We start from the raw sequence: 23494 nt of genomic DNA, 5'->3' as shown, positions 1-23494 counted from the left end.
CCCTGGCCCTCCTCCCTGCCTCCTCCCACGCCCCACTCCTTGCTGCAGGTACAGAGGGTTAAAGCCAAGTGAGGTAGGGGCCTTATTTTTGTTGTTTCAGATAATTTGCATTCCAGGCATAGACTTTGTATTTTCCTAGGGGCATAGAGTTTGGAAAGGAATTGGGTACCTAGCGAGTCAGTCCTTTGCAAACCTATGGCTTGTGTGTAAACAGCTTCCCTGTTTCTAGTCTCTTCATGCTGTCCACCCCTCCTTCCATCCTTTCCAACCTAGATCCCTGCCTCCAGACTTCCCCCTCCACTTCCTGGTCCAGCATGCTTTATCCATCCATCCATCATCCATCTATTCTTTCTTCCTTCCTTCCTTCTTTCCTTCCTTCCTTCCTTCCTTCCTTCCTTCCTTCCTTCCTTCCTTCCTTCCTTCCTTCCTTCCTCTCTCTCTTCCACTCAACTAATACCTATTCATTTATTCATTCATTACTAGATGAAGGCAGAATTCCTCAACTGGGTATTACCTCCCATAATTTGTACCACGCCATTATTTTATATTGTTGGATCTCTCTTCTGGTTCAGAAAATTCCTTGAAGATAGGCACTAGTTCCAACACGCTTAGACATCACGCAGGCACTCACACTTGCTAACTTTAATTGTCCTGTTTTAAATTCTATGCTAATTGGTTGAAAATGGTTAACTACCCTGCAGAAAGTTCCGAGCCCTTAGATGGCGTGGACCATGGCTCACCCTTCTGTAGGTACAGCCTCACACTTGGCCAAGTACAAGATATATCACTGGAGCTTAAATATATATATATATATTCTAGGAACAAAGGAATTTCTAATCAGCGAATTAAATCAGCCCATCTTTCTTGTTCCCAACTCCATGCTGTGCACTGAGACATTCTGATGATACTCATGAGAAGAAAACTGGCCCCTCTGTCTCCTTTCCAGGGATAAAGCAGATTGAAAGGTCATTTGCCAAGAGAAAACTCTGAAGAGTCACAAGACGAAGACAACCTGGAGAATGACTATGACCTTGGGGCCAGGTCTGAATGCCAGGTCTCCCTATTCTGGTCCCTGGTCCTCGTTCCCAGAGGTTCTTAGTCAGAGTTAGTCTGGGGAATTCTGTAAGCTCATTAGAACATACAGGGAAACCTGTGCCTTCTGCTGTGCCCTATACACCTCACTGCAGTAAGTTTCCCCTCATCCAGAATCCAGAAAGTCAGAAGCACACACAGAGTCCCATGTAATTGTCATGGGTGTGGAGTATGAATGGGGCCATGACGATCCACCCGCCTGAGACCCCAGCGGCATTTGCCGGAGGAGTAGCCTCTTTTCAGCTGGCCCTTAGAAAAGGAAGTTCCATAAAAAATACCAGTAAGACTATTTTCTATTGCTCTCGCCCCTCATTATCCATGATTTCCCTTTGATGGTTAATAATTTTAACTTAACATTCTTAACTGTGTTTTACTCTGTCTCTATTTCTTTCAACTATCATCTCTTTTCAAATTTTATCCTATTTCTTCTTTTGTATTTTTAATCTTTTAGGTCTTCTGGGTGAATTGGCTTCTCTTATCATTGTCTATGTAATTTTTACTTTAACTATGACTTTCTTCAGCATTTTGAACATTTAATATTTATTTTCTCCCTTTTGCCCTTACCTTCTCTTTTTCATTAACATTCCTTTTTCACTTTGATGTTAGTGATGTTAATTTTCTATGTTGTTTTCACATCCTAATTCTTGTTCTTTTTATATTTCTATTTGACTGTATGTTTATTTGTTCTTATCCTGTCATTACTATTGTAAGATATCCTGTTTGTTTTATATTATTTTACTCTCAGTTTAAATATTAAATTTTTTTTTACATTTTATTTGGGTCTTAAATGCTATCATTTTGTATTTTTAATTCTTCTTATTCCTTTTTTAATAATATTTTATTCTCTTAATTCTCCTTTTACTTTTATAATATTTTTAGCTCAACTGTATTTTTTATTGAAATATAGTTGCTATACAATATTACATAAATTACGGGTGTACAATATAGCAATTCACAATTTTTGGAAGGAGGGTATAGCTCAGTGGTAGAGTGTGTGCTTAGCATGCACGAGGTCCTGGGTTCAATCCCCAGTACCTCCCCTAAAATTAAACACATAAATAAACCTAATTACCTCCTTCCCCCAAAAAAAAACCCTACAATTTTTAAAGGTTATACTTTATTTATAGTTATTATAAAATATTGACTATTTTTCCTGTGTTGTATGATAATATATCCTTGTAGCTTATTTTATACCTAATAGTTTATACTTTTTAATCCCCTACCCCTGTATTGTCCCTCCTCCTCCGCTCCCCCCACCGGTAAGCACTAGTTTGTTCTCTATATCTGTGAGTCTACTTCTTTTTTGTTATATTCACTAGTTTGTTGTATTTTTTAGATTCCACATATAAGTGATATCATACAGTATTTGTCTTTTTCTGACTTATTTCACTTAGCATAACGCCCTCCAAGTCCATCCCTGTTGCTGCAAATGGCAAATTTTCATTCTTTTTCATGGCTGTGTAGTATTCCATTGCATAGATGTACGTGGCTGAGTAGTATTCCATTATACACACACACACACACACACACACACACACACACACACACACTACATCTTTATCCATTCATCTTAGATCAACTCTTCATCTCATTGGTTTAGTCCGTTTCCCCTGTTCATTCTTTGTGTTTGTTCTTTTCTTTATCTCCTCTCAGCCTGTGGAGATGGTGATAGGTCAAGTGTGTGGTTCTGGCAGGAGTGAGCACACCCTGGTCAGGAAGGCAGAAGTTGCTCCCTGAGCTCCTGAACACTCCTCACTCCCTTCCATGTTCTTCTCCAGCAGCTTAAAGCTCTTTCTCCAGAGAACGATCATTTTCTCTGAGCAGATGACACCCTTTATTACTGAAATATTGTCGTTTCCTCTATTAGCATACTATTCATGACTGATACATAATAGATGCTCAATAAATGTTGATTGGAGTCACTTCTGGATAAATCCAGTGGCTCTATGAGATGCTGCACAGACCCAGGTCTTTGACACTGACGCCATGGGTACCCGGGCAAGCAATAATGAGCCTTCCGTCAAGGTGACAGCACTTTCCCACGCCTCAGCACTACCAGGTACCAGGCACTGTGCTGAGCTGTGTATTCGCACTGTCCCTCTGGACCCCCAGAGCGCCCCTTGTGGCGGTTAGTATTATAGCTTTTCCCATTTTACATTAAAAAGGGCAGAGGAGGAGCCAGAGAAGCCAAGTAAGTTGTCCAAAGTTATGTAGCTTTAGGTGGTGGCTAGGGATTGGATGTTTGTGTCCCCCACCTCCCAAATTCATATGTTGAAGCCTAACCACCACCCCCAAGGTGATGGAGATGGGGCCTTTGGGAGATAATTAGGTTGAGGTGGGGTCATGAAGGTAGGGCCCCCATGATGGGATTAGTGCCCTTGTAAGAAGAGAAAACCACTCCAGAGTTTCCTCTGTGCCACGTGAGGAGGACACAGCCAGAAGGCAGCTGTCTGCCAGCCAGGAAGAGGGCCCTCACCGAGCATCACATCTGCCAGTGCCTCAGTCTGGGACTTCCCAGCCTCTGAAACTGTCAGAAATAAATGTCCATGGTTCAAGCCACCATGTAGATGGTATTTGATTATAGCAGCCCAAAGACAGCCGTAAAATTGGAATTGAAAACTGGCCCTGTCCGATTCCAACACCTAGTGCTCACTTTTTTTTTTTTTTTTTTTTGGCTCAAGAAGGGAAAAGAGTTTATTGCCCTTTTCCAGGACAGGGAACTCATGAGGGCGTGAAGATGGGTGCTGGCATGTTCCTGCTCCAGGTTTCTCTGTGTTAAGAATTTAATTCTTAAAATTTAGCAAGTATTTGTTGGTTTCATAGCAGATTTTGTTTTGTAGCGCAGTTTTGGTTCATATGAAAATTGAGCAGAAAATACAGTGTGTTCCCTCCCTTCCCCTCCCAGAACACACACATTTTGCCCTATTATTAACATCTTGCATTAGCGTGGGTACATTTTTAACAAATGTAGTGACTGATGAACCAAGAGTGATACGTCATTATTAATAAAGTCTGTTAATTTACACTGGGGTTCATCCTTTGTGCTGTGCAGTTCTAAGGGTTTTGAGAAATGTACATCTAAGGGTTTTGAGAAATGTACAATGTCCCATGTCCACCACTACAGTAGCATAAAAAATTGTTTCACTGTCCTAAAAATCCCCTATGATCCACCTATTCATTTTCTATCCCTCCCCCAAAGCCCCTGGCAACCATGAATCTTTCCACTGTTAGTTTTACTTTTTCCAGAATGCTGTATATTTGGAATTCTACAGTACGCAGCCTTTTCAAGCCAGCTTCTTTCACTGAGTAATATGCACTTAATACATATTTTCTGCATCATGTCTTTTCATGGCTTAATAGCCTTTTTTAAAATCATAGAATAATATTCCATTATATAGACGTACCACAGTCTATTTATCCATTTACTTATTAAGAGACATCTTGGTTGCTTCCAAATTTTTTATTTATTTGAATTAAAAAAAATTAACTCCAATTCCTGGGCTATAACCCTACTCCAGATTCCTGAGCCGTAACCCTGGAGAGTCTGTCTCTACAGGCTTAGGGTAGAGCCTGTGAGTCTGTGGCTTTACAAGCAGCCCACGTGAGCCTGACACTGAGGACTGGAAACCTCCGCTCTGAAGCCTTATTGTCCACGTGTCCAGTGTGAGGCTGGGCTTGGAGTCCTTTTCTAAGGCAGATCTTAGCCCTCAGTGCAGGGCCCCCCTCGCCCTCCTCATTCAGATGCAAACATTCACATGCCTGTACGCCTACCCAGGACCCCTCACGAGTCCACCTGCGCACATACATCCAGCTCCCCTCAATTACTGATGAGAGCCCCCCCAACCCCCACCCATCTCTCCTGGTCACACCTGGCAGAGGCGTGGAGAAGACCCTGGGGAGGCAGCCCAGCTTCAGAGCATCTAACCAGAGCAAAAGCTTCTAGATTTTGGACTGGGCTCCTCTGTGGAGAACCAGGCCAGGATCAACTAGATCACAGCCACCCCCACCCCAACCCCAATTTGGCAGGCTGGCCTGCTGGCCTCACCTTCTTGTACTTGTGGGGGAAGGTGAACCTCTCAATGGTGTTCTGCACCGCTCCCCGGGTCACATTTCCCAACCTGTCCTCGAGCTGCAGCAGCTCCTAGAGAGAGAAAACATGTGGATGGGTGCCCTCAGCACGTGCAGACACAGACACACACACACATGATAAGGAGGAGGGGCCCAGAGAGATGCAGGAAGCATTCACAGAGCCGTCTGAGGCCGAAAGCCCCCATATCTCTACTCTCTCTTTCTCTCTCTCAGTCTCAACCCTGAGGCTCCCCCCACCACCACCCATGCCCTGCCCACCTGTGGGGGAGAGAGAGGGGCCGATGGTAATGCCACCAACCCAGCGGGAGCCAGGCTGGCAGGAGGATCCCCAGGCAGAGGGGTGTACCTCGTAGCTCTCTCGCACAGCAGAGGTGTGCCTGCTGGGGTTCAGTCCCTGGAGAGCAAGGAAGTGAAGCTGAGGGTAAGGGTAGTTTCGGATTTCATGGACGACCTGTTGGGAAGAGAACAGAGTTCAAGGCTCCAGGAGCCCAGCTTCTGACTCCTCCTCCCTCAACAGCCAATCGGCAAAACCAGCACATCCCTGAGATGCTGCCGGTGGACGGAAGCGCTGTGTGTCCTCCTGTGTCCCCCTCCCTTCCATCAGGAACCAAGCTGTGCCGAACCAGCTCCAAAAAGAATAACCCAGTCAGTAAAGTAACCACTAACCTGGCTGGGCGTTAATTTCATGGCAGGCACTGTTCTGAGCCTTTCACGTGACTAATTCAGTTATCTCACGTGATCTGTAGTGAGGGTACAACTACTATCCCCATTTTACTGATGGGGTAAGTGAGACACGAACAGATGAAGTAAGTGGCCAAACCATGGTTTCAAACCCAGGCAGCTGGATGGCAAAGTCCCCTCCCTTCCCCTCTGCTCTGCGCTGCCTGGCCAGGCTGGGGAGCAAGGGAGGGGCACAAAATGTATGGAGGCACCAAATGACTCAGTAACCAAGATAAGTAGCATTTTAATGTGATTTTTTTTAAAAAAATCCAAATTAATGCCAAAAATCCATAATGAATCAAATATCAAAGTTTTAACCAAAAACAGGACCTGACTCTATCCTCGCCCGGCCCTGCCTCACTCCCCTCACCCTGACTCCTGCTGGGAGTCAGAGCACCTCACTTACTCCTGCATGATCCTGGGCCAGGGGCTTAACCTCTCTGTGCCTCCACTTGCCAATCTGCAAAATAGGGATAAGACCTTTCATGTGGGGCTTCTTCAAAGCTTAAATGAGAGAATTCACATAAAGTGCTTAGAACAGTGCCTGGTATTCAGTAAGTGCTCAATAACTGTTAGCTTTGATTCCTAGGAGATGGTGCTTTATAAGGGAAACCTTAGAACTTCAGAGCTGACAAGGCTTTCAAGATTTCTCACCCAAGCCTCTCACTTTACAAATGAGGAGACTGAGGTGCTGAGGGGTTAAACCAGAGCCGGGGGCTGGAAGGGCGGAATTTTGCTCTAGGGCAGCAGCGTGAAGAAGCTGCCCGGAAATAAGATTTTCAATCAGTCTCCTGCTGCTTTCATGGAGTATCTTCATCTGCATTCCTGAGCTCAAGATGCCAGGAAGGCGAAGGACCCCAAGCCCAGCCTGATCCATTGTCAGGCTCCTCACCCTGCAGCGCTGAAGGCCCGCCCTCTGCACGTCGCAGCACTGGGTCAGCAGGCCGGCCTGAGGGGTCTCTGTGTTCCCCACACTGGGCATCTCCATCCCGTTTCACAGATAAGGCAAATCAAAGCCCAGGGAAAAGCTGACCCAAGACATTGACTAAATGAGGTCATATGGGGTCCAGGGACTACCCTGCTTGCTCTCTGCCCTGAGCCTTTTCCCTCCAGATCACAGCCGGCCACGTGGCCCCTTTTCCTCTTCTGGTCCCCCCTACTTCGCCCACCCCGAAGCCTTCCTTTCTTTCTCCTTCAAGCCAGATTGGGAATAGGAGCTGAGAGAGGAGGGGAGCAGTTGGCTAGCCTGGGCACAGGGGGGCAGGACACAGGGGCCATGACACAGTGGGGGCAGGACACAGAGGGCAAGACACAGGGGACAGGGCACAGGCTTTAGCCCTCCACTGGCACCAACAGGCAGCGGGGGAGTCTTTCCCGGCAGAGCCTCTCACTCACCATCTGCGTGGAGGAGGAGTTCCGGGGGAAGTGGTGCATCCGAGGAGTCGCTAGGTAATGCTGATAGTGTTGAGGGATGGGCCGCACCTGGAACTGAGCAGGACTCAGGCCAGCGTCCACACTGAGATCCCTGCAGGGACACGGCCACAGTGAAGCACAGGGGGTGTGATTCAGCCGTCAGGTCACAGGAGGAACCTCAGACATCAAGCCCATCAAGTAGAATCAGAGTCACCACCTGCTGGAGCTGCAAGGGACTCAGCCTCACCTCGCCCTTCCCCTCTCCTTACGGTGAAGGAAGCCGAGACTCTGAGAGAGAATGGCTCCGTGAGAGCTGAAGGAACCAGACCGGTCTGAGCCTCGTACGACCTAAGATCCATGCACAAAAGCTCCCTCTGGGGACCAAGCGCATCCTTGAGAGAAACGCTGAAAGAAGAATCCCATAGGCTGTCCGGGATGCAGAGCAAAGGAAAGACAGGGTCCAGGGAACATGGAAGGGGGCAGAGGCCATATTTTTACCACTTTGAGAAAACAGCAGGAGATGTGCCTGTAGTCGTGAGACAGGAAACTCTCTGGAACCACCACCCCCATCCTGAACGTACAGGAAACTCACTTCACTTAAAAATTAATTCATGCAACTGAAGAGGAACCAGGGCTCCTTGGAAAACGGCTAAATTCAGGACCCCCCAAAAATGTGCAAAATGAGATTTAAACATCTTGTCATAATTCAAAGTAAGGAAGTTTTCAAGGTCAGATCAAAGTATTCGGGAACCACCCTGAAGAGGCTCCCAGCTGTGGAGTTTGGACATTTTGCATCAATGAACGTAACTGCAATAGGCTGAAACACATCAGGCAGGTTCAGATCCATCAGAGCAAAATGATGCTAAAGAAAACTGGTTCCCTTGGAAGGATGCTAGGGAACCAGTGCTTCATTTTCAACTAACAAAGCGGAAGAACCAAACATTTATCCTGCCTTTCCTCTGTTAACTGAAATTCAGGGTAACTAAATCGTGGATGAAGGGAAATTGCTTTTCATGAAAATTTTCGAGCTAATAGATGAAGGAGTGATTGAATTATTTGTCACCTTTTTGCATCCCCTGAAATAAATGATCTGGGCGAAGATCACTGATCGCTACTAACATTACACAGAACAGACAACCAGCTTCCTGCTGGAAGAACACACCACCACTTATGATGTTTTTTCAGCAAAAAGTGAAAGTTGACTCTGCTCAAGCCTCGGTCTCGGTGCCAGTGTACAGGGGGCGGAGCAAACTGAGGGGCATCTGACGTGACCCCTCCAGGGCATAACCAGTAGAATTCAGATGAGGGGAAACTACAGGGGGAAAAGGCTGATTTTTTCATCAAATACATTTAGAAATATATATGTATATGAGGGGCATTAAACGAATTTCTGCTTCCAGCTGTGACGTCTGTATTATGACATACATATATATTCCTATATTTCCTCTATGCATTTGCCCAGATCCCTGGAGCACCTCCTGATGAGTCTGTCACTTGGGAAGTGATGTAACTCTTGCAGCCAGTTGGAAGCAAACGTAGAAAGCCTCGTTTCTAAGTCTAGCCCCTCATTTTCGCAGGCCCATGGGGGGCCTGAAGAAAAGTGATGTCTTATCCACGGCCCTACGCGAGCCATCTAGGGCCCCGAGGGTTTCTGACCCTTGCCTGGGCTCAGCCCTGACTCTTAGCACCTGCCCAGCAGTCCCAGGGAATCCAGCAGATTCAAAGCCGAAAAGAGATGTTCAGGGGATTCTACCAAAAGCAAAGTCCCAAGAAGCTGGGAACGGAGTTGCTCCTGTTCCAAGGATGCTGACTGATGAAGAGAGGAGGAGAGGGGTGATCTGCCTGGGTTGAGTCTGGGGAGGGTCTGGGATCCCCTTTCATCATATCATCAAAAATTCCTTCCCAAACCCAGGATTCCTGATCGGGGAGCTTTGCTGAGGCCGAGCTTCCTGCAGGGAAAGGACAGTAAAAGGCTGTCACCTCCACCTCCCCTTTCCCATGGGTCCTGGGGTCCAGACAGGGCAGGTGGTGGAGTGGGGTGCTGTCTGCACGGAGGGCAGAGTTGAACCCAGGACCGAATCAGAGGAGCAGGATAAAGGCGGAGGCATTGGAGCAGTGGTCCAAGGTCAGGGTCAAGTCGTCAGGCCTGGGCCAGATAGGATTTGGGGGAGGCTTGTCCCCTAAGGCCTGCTGCTCCCACGCACTCCTGGGCCAGATGCTCAGCTGAGAGCAGCTGTTGGGGAGGACCAAAATCTCCTAAAGTAGAGGGGAGAGGCCAGGCAGCCTCAGGCCTGGGGCTGGACAAGGGCAACTGGGGTGTGCCAATTCCTGGACCAACTAGGGCAGAATTCAGTGGTTTCTGATGAAAGCGGGGAGGGGAGGTGTGTAGACATGATCTCCTCCTCTCTCCAGGGCTCCTTGCAGAGGGTGAGAGTGGTCTCCCCATAACTCATGTCCTGTCATCTAATTTCCAGGCAGCACAGCTCCTGGCAGAAGCTGCTCTCCTGGAAAAGAGGGGTGGGATGCAGTTAGCACGAGCACAGTTACAAAGAGCCCCTCGTCACCCGCAGGCTGGCCCTTGCTGGAGAAGACCTAGTTACACAGGAGCAGAAATTGTTGGCTCCTCCTCTGAAAAGGGCTTCCTACTTGGGAAGTGGGGACAAGACAGGCAGAATGGGCCCAGATGGACCCGGGCATGGAGGATTCTGCACAGGGGTCTTCCAGCATCCCCTGCTGGGGCACAGGCCAGCCTCTCAGGGTCCCAGTCTCATGTTTCTCGGGGCAAGCAGAGGTCAGGAATGCAGAGCGACTGAGATGAGTGAGAAGGACAGGAGATTTGGCCAAAGACAGCAAGCTGGCGGGGCTAACCTGCACCGCTGCTCCTGATGTCTCTGCAGGGCCACCCTCACCCATGTCACCTGCCCTATCCCACGTGCCATGTTGGACCCCATGTGTTTGTTTCGATCACCCAGCCACACGGAAGGACCCTGGGTGCTCTGTGCACTGAAGTGAATTAAATTGGATTGACTTGCCCAAATTGGATTGACTTGCTAAGGGACAGAATTTCATCCAAACTACAATTAAATCTTCCTAATTTGAATCTGCTAATTAGAAAAAGGCTGGGCTGAAGCTAGCCGAGGTGCAATCCATCTTTTCAGGGAGCGTTGACTGCAACAGAGAAAACCCAAGCATGGGAGAAGGCTGGAGATGACAGACCCCATTAAAACAACCATTTCCTGCACGTCGAGCACCTTTGGCACCCACTCATCCAGACCTTCCCTTCTGAGCTGTTCCTGGGTGCCCAGCCCCAGGCTGCTTCTAAAGCAACCCTTGCCCACGTCAGTTTGCCTGACTAAGTGGCTGAGCAATGACACTACTACGGTCTGTTGGTCTGTTTTTTAAATAGTCCATCCCTTTCCATTGAGGTTTTTTGTTTGTTTTTACATTCTTAAAAAACAAACAAACAACATTTTTTATCTCAAAGTTGCAAGAATAGCACGAAGAATTCCTGAACACCCTTCACTCGGATTCCCCAAGTGTTCAATTTTTACTGCTTTCCTGCATTTCTATTTCCTCCTCTCTCCATCCATCCATCCATCCATCCATCCACCCATCCATCCATCCACACACACAGTTCTCCATGAATTTTTTTTCTAAAATTTCTAAAATTAAGTTCAGGCATGATGCCCTTTACCTCTAAATACTTCAGTGGACTACACATCTTTTTCAAGTGTTTGGGTGTTTGGATGTGACCCTAAGTCAGCCGTCCCCTAGAACCAGTGAGTTGGGTGGGACCCCGGATCCAGAACAAAGCAATTCTGCCTCCCAGGGCAACAAAGAACTCTGTCCTGAGCTCAGGAGGTTGAGGGGAGACTTCACAGGGCCCACTGCCTTTAAAGACACCACGACAAAGCCCTCAACCTCTCTCCATGAGTATCGGTCTCCATGAGCTGGCTTTGACTTGCTGGCATGCTCTGGCACTTCTTTCTGGACTCAAGGGCCACCCCCTCCAGGAAGCCTTCCCTGATCACCTTCACTCCTGAGACTCTCCCTTCCACCCTCCTCCCAGGGGCCATTGTTCACAGCACTCACTGAGCTTGGTTAATGTTTTGCATCCAGTCCCCTCCTTCCTTGCAGGACCATGAGCACTGAGCCCTAGGCTGGGCTCACAATGGCACCCAGCCACAACTGAGCTCATTGCTGGAACCAGGCCCTAGGCCCTTGGGGGGACATCTGGACCTGAGGGTGGCTGGGGACAGGGCTAAAGCTGGGGCTTGGGTACCAAGCCTCCTGCACCATTGAAGTGAAGGAAACAGGAGCTCCATGGACTAGGCAAGACCCTCCTCCCTCCCTCCCCCAGGGACCCCAAAGACTCACCAGTCAGTGCCCTCAGCCAAATACCTGGGCTGAGGTGTCTGGAGTTGGTGGCCGAAGTCGAAGCTGGGGTGGAGGCGGTGGGGGTGGACAGACACACGCTCCTGACTCCGCCTGTGCGGGAAGAGAAGGAGGACCCGCAGCGTCAGGGATGCTCAGGGCCAGCCGGGAGTGCTGAGCAGCCTCAGCAGCCCAAGCCTACAGCCTGTGTATGCGGCAGTCGGCCTTCTTCCCAATTTCCAGGGAAACCTCCTGGGCAGCAGCCGGTAACTCTGACATTCCCATGGTCTCTGGGCTGCTGACTATACGGAGGCCTCTCACTGCAGGTCACCTGCCCCACCAGGCTCTCTGTCTCCTCTGCTCCTTTCCCTACTACTCCCCTCTGTTCTTGGTGGGCTGTCTTCAAGACACAGATCTGCCACCTACAGGCTCTCCCACCTCTGTGTACCCCCTCTGCTCCCTTCATGCTCTTCTCGTCTTCTCCTCCCTTCTGCACACACTTCCCAGCTTTCATGGCCCAAGGTAAAGCCACCTCCTCCAGGAAGGCTTCCCAGAACACTTCAGATCATGGTGACCTCTCTTCCCTCTGACCTCCTACAACACTTACCTTCTGCCCCAGGCACCCCAACCCCTACAGACATGGATGCTTAGGGCCTTAGAGATTATCAAGGTAGAGGTTCTCAAAGTGTGCTCCAAGCAGCCCTGGCAGGCCCTGAGACTCCTTCATGGGGTCTGTGAGGTCAAAATGATTTTCATAATAATAATGTACTGCTATTTGCTTTTTCACTCTCATTCTCTCACAGGTGAACCATGGAATTTTCCAGGAACTATATAACATGTGATTCTGCCACAGCTTGAGTGCGGAAGCAGACTTGAAAGCACAGCTATCTTCTATTAGGCCAGGCATTAAAGAGATTTATAAATATGTGATTTCAAAAGGTCACTCTTCTCACTACATTTATTAGAGCTATTTTTCAAAAAACACATTATTGGTGTTAACATATAACTTTGTTGTTATTTTAAAATGAATTAATAAGTATTTTAAAATTTCTCCACTTTAATTTCTAATAGCATAAGTATCAATAGTCATAACCCACATAAACAGAAGCTTGTTGGAGTCCTCGATAGTTTTTAAGAGTGTAGAAAGTGTCCTGAGATAAAAATGTTTGAGGATCACGCATCTCGTCCACCTCCTTCTCTTGACGGTTGAGGCTCAGAGAGGCGAAGTGACTTGCCCACGGTCCCACAGCTACTTTGGACACATTTGATAAGTATTGGCTAATTTTATTCTGCATTTGTTTCATCGCTGGTCTCTCCAATCAGACTGTGGGCTCTTTGAGGGCAGTCCTGATCCAGCCCTGTCCTGTGATATCTCTTAGGGATCTCAGGTGTTAGGATCAGGTGATCATGAAGCAAGGGGGGACATGAGGGCCCCCCTAGTCAAGCCTCCCACAGCGCACAAAAGTTCACTCAGCATCCTAGCCCACAGTAACCCAGCTCCCATCCCTGCACCTGGGCGATGTGACAGGGATACACACTAGTAACGGGGGGAACCCATATCAGGTTAAGGCAGCACTCATTGCCTGAAACGAATGACTGACTGGAGCAAAAGCTGCCTCCGGCGCCGCGACCCACTTGCTGACTGACTGCTGGCCAAGCCTGGAGGGGTGGAAGCCGGGGTCCAGCCCTCGACCCCGCCCCCGCCCCGGAGCCCCGCCCCCGCCCCGCCCCGCCCCCGCCCCGCCCCGGAGCCCCGCCCCCGCCCCCGCCCTGGCATCACCCACCTGGGGTGCGAGACGAGCCTGCGGTGCTGGGCTTCCAGGAGCTGCTGCTGCAGGAGGTATTGCTGGTGCAGGGCCTGAGGTAGGAAGGAGGGACCTGTGACGTCCTGGAACTGCAGGGTGGGCAGCGGGGTCAGCGACTGGTGCAGGGCGCCGCTGTGCTGGTGGGCCGGGGCCATGTGGGCGCTGAGGCCCGGCTGCGACTGCACGGGGTGGGCCAGGGGGAAGTCGGGAGCGAGCTGCTGAGGCTGCGGGGGGCCCAGGTGGAAGTGGCGACAGGAGGTAGCGTGAGGATGCTGAGACCTTTGAAAGGGGGCACCTGGAGGGGCAAGGACAGAGACTCCATGAGGACCAGCACTCTCCCCTCCCCCACAGACCCCGTCTTACCCATCCCTACCCCCAACACCCGGTGAAACTCGAGACCTTCATCAGAATACAGCAATGTCATCGCTTCTGTACACGTATGCTCATGGTCAGTGCTGCCCAGTAAATGCTCTGTGCAGTATGTGTTGGAGGAGCGTTTTCTTTAATAAACAGATAAGCATCCTTTTTAAAATTAACACACTTGTTAAAGGAATTTTAAGGTACCTGGAGCAGTCTGGCTTTCTTGAATTTCTCCCATGCAACCCTGTTGACACTATTACCTTTTAAAACAGATTCCTGGAGAAAAGTTAGTCCAGCCTAGGGCAAGCTCTAAACTTCACTGGGAGCCTAAATTTCCAGCGAGAAAACAGCCAGAAGTTGTTTTCCATGCAATTTTAAGAAAAAAAAAATCACACAAAAATTTTAAAGTCATAATTAAATAATGTGTTATACTATTGTAATTTATTTAAAAGCAAACATTTCCAGGAAAAAGCCAGACTCAGGCTGCATTTAACTTAGTCTTCACTATTTTCTAAATAAAATCGACCTTGATGACAAGAAAACCTTACAAATTCTTCATAAGCAGAGATCCAGCTCTCGGCACTGGGGTCCTGTAACAAGGCAGGGAAGTGGACTTGGCACCTCACAAAGATTTACAGAGGCTTCCTGCTAAACGTGGCAGATTCAACACATCTCCCTGCTCCTTTCCAAACCCCACTGAAATGGGAGCAAAGGAATAAAGAGAAAATAAACAGACAAGGACAGAGAGTACAGGAGAGGTGACATCAGCAGGCAACAAATGTCAACAGATTTTTGGAAGATGGAAAGCAGATGGAGGAATTAGCAAAGCTGAGAAGGGGCAGTCAGCAAGAAGTGGACAGATCTTGCCACACGTGCTGGAAGGATCTGGAGTTGGGAGGCAGGAGGGATGGTGGTGCTGAGAACTGGGAAATGGGAGCAGTTCTGCTCGGGGTATCTCCCCTTTCCCATGCAGGGCTGTGACTGCCCTTCACTTGCCCTGGCATTTTGCAGCGAAACTGAGTCCACAAGTCTCCGAAGGAGGAGGGCAGGGTGCAGAGCCAGGCTCAAACAGGGGGTTAAGTGAGAGTCTATACATGGAACTTTGGAAACACCTGCTCCCTTCTGCCACTTGGTTCCCAAAGTCCTGCCACACAGGTGCCCTTCTCCTGCACACACCCCAGCCCCAGGCTGGAAACTGGTCCCAGCAAGAACTCTACGTTTGTGTTGGAAGTACCCTGGGAAAACACTTGAATTTCCAACTGGCCACACCCTGATAAAGCCCCTAAGTTGAAAAGTCGGTGTATATACACACACAGCTTCTGGAAGCTTTTAGTGACCCACTATTCAATGTGAACAGACAGCCAAGAACAATCAATTTCTTGAGGAAGATTACGAAGTGAAGAGAGAGAGAATATTCTAAATTTTCAAAAAGAAAAATCAAATAAACTCAGAGTAACAGAAGTAAGGCAAGGATCAAAAAAATAAATAAAGTTTAAAACACTATAATTAATATCCTTGGAAAAAATAAGATGTTGGATCCACGAAACAAACACAAGCTCCTTTAAAAGGAGCAAAGGGAAAACAGGAAAGCTCTTGGAAGTAAAAAATACATGAGGTGAAGCCTGGAATTCAGCAGAAGGGTTAGAAGATAACGCTGGGGAAATTTCCCAGGAAACAGAACACAAAACAAGGAGATGAGGAAAACGATGCCAACATTGAAGGGCTCAGGCAGGAGAGTCCACATTTGACTAATAAGAGAGAAAGAATGGAGAAAGTTATGAAAAAGGATTATGAAAACTATTTCTGAGAACTGAAGGTCAGTTTCTAGATAGAAAAGGCCCTCTGAGTGCCCAGCAAAATGGGGTGCAGGGGTGGGGGAGAACCACACACCAAGGCATCTCACTGGGGAGTAGTGTCCAAGCAGTGGGGACAGAGAGATTTTCAACCTAGAATTCTGTGCCCAGTCACACTATTAATCAGGTGTGAGAATAGAATAAAGCCATTTTCAAACATGCAGGGACTCAAAAAAATTAACCTTCTCCCCACCCTTTCTCAAAGCAGTACTGATTACAAACCAAGAGAAATGAGAAAAGAAATAGAGGTGACATCTGAAAAAGGGGGTTGCCCATGCGCACAGCTGTGTAGGGCCTCCAGCAACCATTTCAAGGCGGGCAGGAGGGAGGGCGCTCCGAAGGGGTGTCTAGGGGGTGGCGATAAAAAAATGCAGAATTACCAGCAGGTTTGGCCACATGAAAATAGTATTTGAAAGAATTTTACAATTTTATGGAGAATTTGGTAAGAATTTGTAAAACTGTCACAGAAAGCAGGCAGTTATTACCTCCAGGAAGAGAAAAAGCTGTGCAAGAAAGTGTAATTATTATGCACTACTTGGCTCAGCTGTGAGCAATATTTGTATATTAATAATACAACAAGCATTAATAAACTATTTTAGAATAGAAATGGACATTTCTTTCATAATAATACAAAAATAGACAATGTCAAAATTGAAAAACCAACAAACAGCAGTATAAGAATTCACTTAGAAATTTACTTAGTAGGTCGTGTGTTTCAGGAAGAAAATACTGGAAGAGGAGTTGGAAGTGTTGAGCTTCAAGGAGTGGGACCCGGGTGGGGAGGGCAAGGGACCGACGGTCGCTGTTTTCCTAAATGTGTCTTATATTGATGCCATTTGTCTTTGTAAATGACCTGCATGTCATTGATAGATTTTTTTTAAATCCTTTAAAAATAAATATTTGCAAAACAAAATGGAAATGAAAAGTATTTCTGATTCACTGAGCCAGAAAAGAATGATCTAGAACCTTAATTCCCATGAGCGGTCCAGATCAGTCAGGCCTCTCTGCCTAATGAATTCTGGCTTCGGTGAGTCCAGGGGCCGTGGCCTGGCCAAGCAGACTCTGGATTCCCTATTCTCGTTCACCATCATCTATCATCACATGTGACCATAAAAAAAAAAGAGGGCCCACGTGACCAAAGGAAAGCAGGCAGGAAGGGAAAGGAGAGATTTCATTTCGAAAGTTAATGAAAAGAAGTGAAAATCAGGCATGGCTGCAGAGGAGGGGAATGGGGAAAAAAAAAGGATATTGTAAAGACTCCAATCCAGCACTGTCTATTAAATTACAGCATGACCCACACATGTCATTGTAAATTTTCCAGCGGCCACCTTTATGGACGTAAAAAGAGACAGGTGAATTTCACTTTAATTGTCTATGTTATATAACTGAGTGTATCCAAAATGTTATCATTTCAACATGGACTCAAAATAAAAAGTTATTGAGCTATTTTACATGGGTTTTCTTTTCATACGAAGTCTTCGGTGTCCTGTGTATATCTGGCACTTACAACACATCATAATTGGGACAGCCACCTGGTCAGTGGCTTCCATGTTGGACAGTGCAGCGCTGAAGGACACAGGGCAACCTCATACCTAGAGCAAAGCATTTTAGCCAAGTTTGCTGATGGGTCTTTCTTCAGATGGGAAGCCCCCGTTGCTTAGTGGTGAGATGCACACCCCTTAGTCTGGTCCTAGAGCTCCATCCTGCTGACCACCCCCACCACCGCCCCACCAAGCCCTCCCCCGCCATCCACGTTGGTCCACTCGCATCTCCAGACACTCCAGGCACATTCCCACCCAGGGGCATTGCTCACACTCACGGCTGCCTTCCTCGTCTTTAAAGGCCATCTCTCAGCTCCTGAAAAAAATGCCTCCCCTGCCCGCCAGCCCCCAGGGACACCTTCCACCTCCACAATCCTGTGGAACGCCCTGTCGCTACCACTCATTTGGCACCTGGCAGCAGCCACCTTGAGCTGTTTCTTCACACCCACCACCCCCAGCTGGCTGAGCTTGGTGTCTTGCTGTTTCTGGATCCCCCACGCGCCTCCCTGGAGGTGGCACTCAGTAAATACCTGGTTGACTGACTGCTGGGGGTACTGAGGGAAATGCAGGGGCTCAGGGGGATGGATGAATCAAGACTGGTTGAAACCTAAGAGTGTGCTGAGTGGGGCCCGGTGAGCTCTGGGTTTTAAAGCTGCAGCGCGGCAGGGGCGGGGCGGGCAGAGCCGGCCAGTGTCTTCCCCCTTGGCGCTGATCGCCAAGAACAGTGCCTGCTTCCTTGCCACAAGCCACCCCTGCCATGAGGGCACCCACCCTGCGAGGGGGGACCTTCCGGCTTCTATGGAGGCCCATCAGGGGGAGGACTGACCACCACGGTAGCCTGGAGAAGCTTCCACTCTCCTGCGACCTGCACCCTCCAGCTGATGTGCTGAGAGCAGCTGCTTCTCTCCTGAATGAGCAGCAAGAGAAAAATGAGCAAAAGTATCTGTCATAGTATTTCAAGCAATTTTTTACCCACAAAGGTCTTTTGACTTCTGTTCTGGGACTCTGTGCCCCTCTCCCCTGTCATCTCCATCCCCAGAGGGTTCTGAGTCTCATTAGCCCTGTTCAGAAGGGAATTAAAGCCAGGAGACCCGCTCTGGGGCCCCCGCCTCTCCCCAGCCCTGTGTCCTGTGGGGTCTGTGAAAGCAGATAACAGCTATTGCATTTTTGGTCTCTAAGACCAGAGGAGTGAAGTTCCTAGGGTAGACTGTTTGGGCCCGTGACAAGCCAATGATCCATGATGTCTGAACAACACTTAAATCCCAAACGCCCCCATCAATAGACAACCTACAGGGCTTCCCTTTAGAGTTACTCTTTGGAGTTAAAAAAATAATCTTCAGATGTTCTTGAATCTACTATCCATTTATCTTATTGGCTGAAATGCCACCAGTTGGAAGATTCATCATGAACTAAATAACACTTTTAGGGAGTGGGGAGAAAGAGGGGTTTCTCAGAAAAAAACCAACAAAGGCATCACACTGAAGAAACACAGCAAGGGTAAGACACAAATTAGTTTGAGAAGTGTGAAGAAAGCACATGCATCCTCGAATTCTGGAAATGGATGCTTTAGTACCTCCTGAGAACTGGCCGGGGGCAGCGTGTCCAGGCAAGGGCTAGGGCCTGAGCGAGGAGGGGCAGGGCTGGGGAGGAGGCCCGCATCCAGCCCTGCACAGCTGGGGCAGGGGGAGGCCACCACGTGGGGCTCGCCTGCTGGCCACCTGGCACATGTGGGACATAACAGGCGCTCTACAAGAGCCGGGACTGGTGGCTGATTCGTGCCGCATGGGCAGAAAGCCAAAGAGGCTGGCAGCTGGAGCGTGGGTGGATCAGAGGACAGCAGAAACCACACAGCCCTGTGGGGAGGGAAAGGTGAAAGAGAAACAGAGGCTGCGGGGGCTGAGGGCTGTAGGCAAAATGGGTGGGGAGATCCCGAGTCTCTGGAAGGTTCATTGACACTCATCTGGTAAATGGCAGAGTGGAGATTTGAACTGAGGTCTTTCCTGAAAGCCAGCTGTCAATAAGAGGGAGGGACAGAGCCCGGGAACTAGAAGGCTTGATAAAGCAGACGGGGCCGTGGGTGGCCCTCTCGAGGAGAAGAGCAGGGCAGAAATGGCCTGGTCACCCACAGGACATGCTGGGTCAGTCCGGGCCTGGGGACAATGGGGCTGGAGTCAAGGGTGCTGGAGGAGCCTGGGCAGGAGCCAAGACAAGCCAGGACAAGAAGTCAGAAAGCCAGAGACGGAGATGGAGAGGGCAGAGCCCTGTAGCCTAACAAGGGCTTCTCCAGAGCAGGCAGCATCCTGAGCTGGAGGAACATTCTAGCTGAATTCTAATCTGCACCAAAATGGTCACCCCGAGTAAAGTGGCTTCCATCCTCCAGACTCCAGGGCTGAGAGGCACTGCCTTCGAGCCCTCAGGCAAAGAGGAAAGGGGAAGGTCGGGTGGTGCTGGGGGCAAGGACCAGGGTGGGCCTGCCACTCACCCTCCCCGCCCCCGCCCCAGGGATAACCGCTTCCTGCCAGTGGGAGCCTCAGGCACAAGGATACAAGCCCACTGCCAAGCTGGCCAAATGTCCCCTACTCCTCGCAGGGTTGAGGGACCCTGGGAGGGCAGGATGGAAACCAAAGCTTCCCAGGTTCCCAGGGAAGCCAGCAGGTCCCATCCTCCCGAGGCCAGTTCTCAGGTGTCAGGTTCCCACCTTCCTCAGCTCGGTGACCCGCATCACTCTCCCTCAGAGGTGGGGGAAGACCTGGAGGGAGGAAGGGGAAGGGATGCTGGGCAGGGCCCACAGCAGAGTCAGAAGGAAAGGCAGGGCCAAAGAGACTCCCTCCCAGAAGCCCCAGGGTGGAGGGCAGCCAGCCAGGCGAGAGGTGGGGGGTGGGCGGGGAGGTGCTGACACTTGTCTCTGCCGAGCGCCTCCAAGAAGCTGGGGCTGGAATCAGTCTGCTCCTTTCTGAAAAGCCTGCTCTCAAGCCACAAAGAAAACCAGTCTTGAAAAGGAGATTTCTGCCCACAAGAGCCAGTGAAGAAGGCCTGGGCTTCGGAAGAGGCTTTCAGAGCCAGGCAGAGTCATCCGGTGTAAGGGCTTCATCTCGGAAGCCAGGGAGCCTCCCGCAGCAGTCAGGCCTGGCGGGACATTGGACTTCCCCAGGCCTGTGTCCGAGACTGTGACCCACAATGGTGACACCTGATTCTACATGCCTGCTAGTGTCTCTCGGCTGCAGGGGCCACAGACATCTCCTGCCGGACCTCACCTCCCGCTCACAGGGAAGCCGAGTAGAAAGCACGGGATGATGTTGTGGATTGAGTTCTGTGACTGCCCCCAGGGTCCCACAGCGGGCAGCCCAGGCGCAGGTCTCCAGCCTCACCTCCTGTCGAGATAAGTGCGTGTGTTCTGTGTGACGCCCGGCACCTGAAGTGAGCGTGAAGCAGCAGGAGGCAGGACAGACCAGAGCTGACCTTTGAAGCCTGTCCTCCAATGGCGCCACATCATCCTAAATCCAGTTCTGAGCTTTCCATCCCTTGCCCAAATGCCCCCTCTGGTCTTTCTTTCTCTCATTGTTCCCTCTCCCTCTCCCAGACCCTGAGGGGCCTTGCTACCCCCTGGCCCCATACCCTACTTCCCGGGGCTACTGCGTTCTGTCCAACCTCCAGCACCCAGGGCAGGTGTTAACTCTGGGATGGGCTCTCCCAGCCAGAGGAGGCTTCTCTCTCCGCTGAACCGTGACATCTGCCCATTATCCCCGGCATTTTTTTTGTGGACAAATTTTATCTCCAACACTGAGCTGTAGAGTGAGTGATTCCAGGACAAACACCATGCAGTAAGTGTCTTTTGTTCCTAGTAGGAATGTGGAAACTTCCAAGAGGGGATGGAGAGGGAATGAGAGAACAGAAGAGAATGGAGGAGAGAAGGAAAAAGAAAGAGGAAGAGGGGGAAGAGAGGGGAGAAAGGGAGAAGGAAGGAAAGACCTTCATTACCTTAGAGAAGGTAAGTATTGTATTATTAGCTAGGAAGGAAATTCTACAGTTCTTCACGGAATCATCGAATATTCAAGCTGAACGAGGCTCAGAGATCATATAGTCTTTATTCTACTTGAAGAGGACACTGAGGAAGCTGGGAAATGGGAGGGTGGCTTGTCCAAGTGCTGTCGGGTAGTATGGCCGGGCTGGGACTAGAGTTCAGGCCTCCGGATTCCCAGGGCGGTGGGCCACTCCTGTGTGGCCATTTCAGAGCCCCCCTACCAGACCCAGCTCCTCATATGCTCACAGCCATCCACTCTTGGCATCCCAGAGAGGAACCCACCTGCCCAGGCCCTGGTGGTCCCACCTCCCTTCCCCATCCACCCCAGCCACATCCCACGCTCCCCCGGGGAGGAAGCCTTTCCTCCTTAAGGGATTAACTATGAGTGACAGGGACCAGCTGCTGGTACCCATGGGGAACAGTTTGAATCTCTTCTGTGAGATGCTGGGGAGTGGCCGTGCCGAGGGACATTGTCTCAGTTAAGCCCGATCCTCCTTGACCAGCAGCCCCAGTCTTCTTCCCGGGCCTAAGAAAATGCCAAGGGCAATCCCGCCTTTGCGGAGTAGGCCACGGTGTTTCCAGCCCGCTGGCGCTCCTGTCACAAGGCGACTCCTACAGGGCCCCTGGAAATCCTTACGTGGAAGGTTTTAGCCCTACGATTCACAGGGTTTAACCAACGAAGAGGGATGGAGGAAACTGATGGAGGAAACTGCTGGGGTCCTGGCACCAATTCTGGGCACCTGGTGTTGACATGGACACAGCTAAACTAGACGCTGATGGGGAGACCTGAATTGTGAGGGGAATTGAGTTTTCTGATGGGAGGACCAGCTGAACAGTGAAGAGGAGACTCGGGGTCAGGCAATAGCTGCAGGCAAAGGGATTCGCTCTTTCTGGCAGATTTGGGTCAACACAAGGAAGCTATTTCTTAGAATTCACTTTGTCCTCCAAAGTTCCTCATCACTGCGGACGTTCGTGCCGAGGCTGGCTAACTGCCCAGCCCACGAGTGTGAAGACTGGAGGGGGAGGTGGCCTGGAGCACCTCCAGGGCCCCTTCTGTGCCTACCATGAAATGATGTGAATTCACGCAGCCTCTACCCACTGCCTGAGCATAGTTAGGACAAACTGGTCTGTGAAGGCACAGAAAGGCTGGGCTAGGTGACGGGGAAAGGAGGAAGGGATATGGCAGCAAGGACAGAGCAAACCCAAGCCTGGAGGGTCAAGGAGGAGAGGCCAGCCACAGGCAGGCATCCAAAGACAGACTCCCTCTTCTAGTCATTGCAGTCCCAGGAGCCTTCTCTCCCCTCTGCACTGACACAGCTCAGAACTTCGTTTCCTGCATCTTCTGAGCCTCCCAATGCTCCCCACTGACTTCTCCATCCTGGGACACCTTCAGGTTTCACGTTGCTAGGTAACGCATCCTTTGTGATCCACTCAGATGTAGGATGCTGGAGGGATGACACAGGAAAAATGGAAGAAGGGGCAGATTCTGGGGAGTCTGAATAGCAGGACCAGGAGGCTGGAGTGTAGTTTGTGAGCCAACTATTTGAGTGAAACCCAGAGAAATCAGAGATGAACATGGGAAGTGGGTCATCTGCCCAGAACCCAGCTTCCTAGGCTGCCCTCCCCGGCTCCCTCACTGGAGGTAAATCACATTAACCTCTTTTGCTCCAGCTGATCAACCCAAAGAAACCTATTCTGGGGCTTGGCTTCTTGGGCTGCCAGAGGTCTGCTTTCCTCCCTTGGATGGTTGGTTCCCTGACCAATGAGAACAAACTGGCCTTGAAAGGAACTGATATGCCCAGAGGGATTCTTTACAGCCGTGAGCAGCTTCGTGAATGCTTCCCCAGGGCCAGCCTTTGATCTCTAATGAAAAGCTCAGCTTCTTTCGAGGAACTGAATTCCTGGCTCTCAAAGCACTGATGGGAGGGGACTTTCCAGCCTAAGGAAGCCTCCTTGCCCGTGGGCATGAGACAATTCAACAGCAAAACTTCCAGCAAGCATCCAAGGGCCAGTTTTTAGCTCCAGTAGTGGTTACAGACCAGGAGTAAGGGAACGGAGCCCAGGAGCAGGAGGTCAGCGAGACAAAGGAGACAATTACAGAAGAAGAAACCTCCTGGGGTAATGGGACAGTCTTCCAGCATCATCCATCCCAGAAAATATCTTTTCTCTATCTAATGCCAATAAGCTCTATAAAAACATTCCCACTATAGTCATAAAAGGGCATTT

At 49.7% G+C, this 23494-nt stretch overlaps 1 protein-coding gene across 1 annotated transcript in view; it reads right to left on the bottom strand.

The window, feature by feature from the left end:
* ARK2C (arkadia (RNF111) C-terminal like ring finger ubiquitin ligase 2C) overlaps positions 1-23494 on the bottom strand; it is a 97925-nt gene that overhangs the window by 1502 nt on the left and 72929 nt on the right. Inside the window, exons 2-6 of the mRNA XM_072952341.1 lie at positions 13473-13788; positions 11692-11802; positions 7297-7426; positions 5528-5632; positions 5138-5233 (exon numbers count right to left, since the gene is read on the bottom strand). Coding sequence (XP_072808442.1) covers positions 5138-5233; positions 5528-5632; positions 7297-7426; positions 11692-11802; positions 13473-13788 — 758 coding nt within the window. The remainder of the gene's footprint in view (positions 1-5137; positions 5234-5527; positions 5633-7296; positions 7427-11691; positions 11803-13472; positions 13789-23494) is intronic.

Source organism: Vicugna pacos, chromosome 30 (genome assembly GCF_048564905.1).
Source record: "Vicugna pacos chromosome 30, VicPac4, whole genome shotgun sequence".
NCBI classification, from domain to species: Eukaryota; Metazoa; Chordata; class Mammalia; order Artiodactyla; family Camelidae; genus Vicugna; species Vicugna pacos.
Note: the sequence above shows the minus strand (reverse complement) of the source record. Positions and strands in the feature narration are given on the sequence as shown.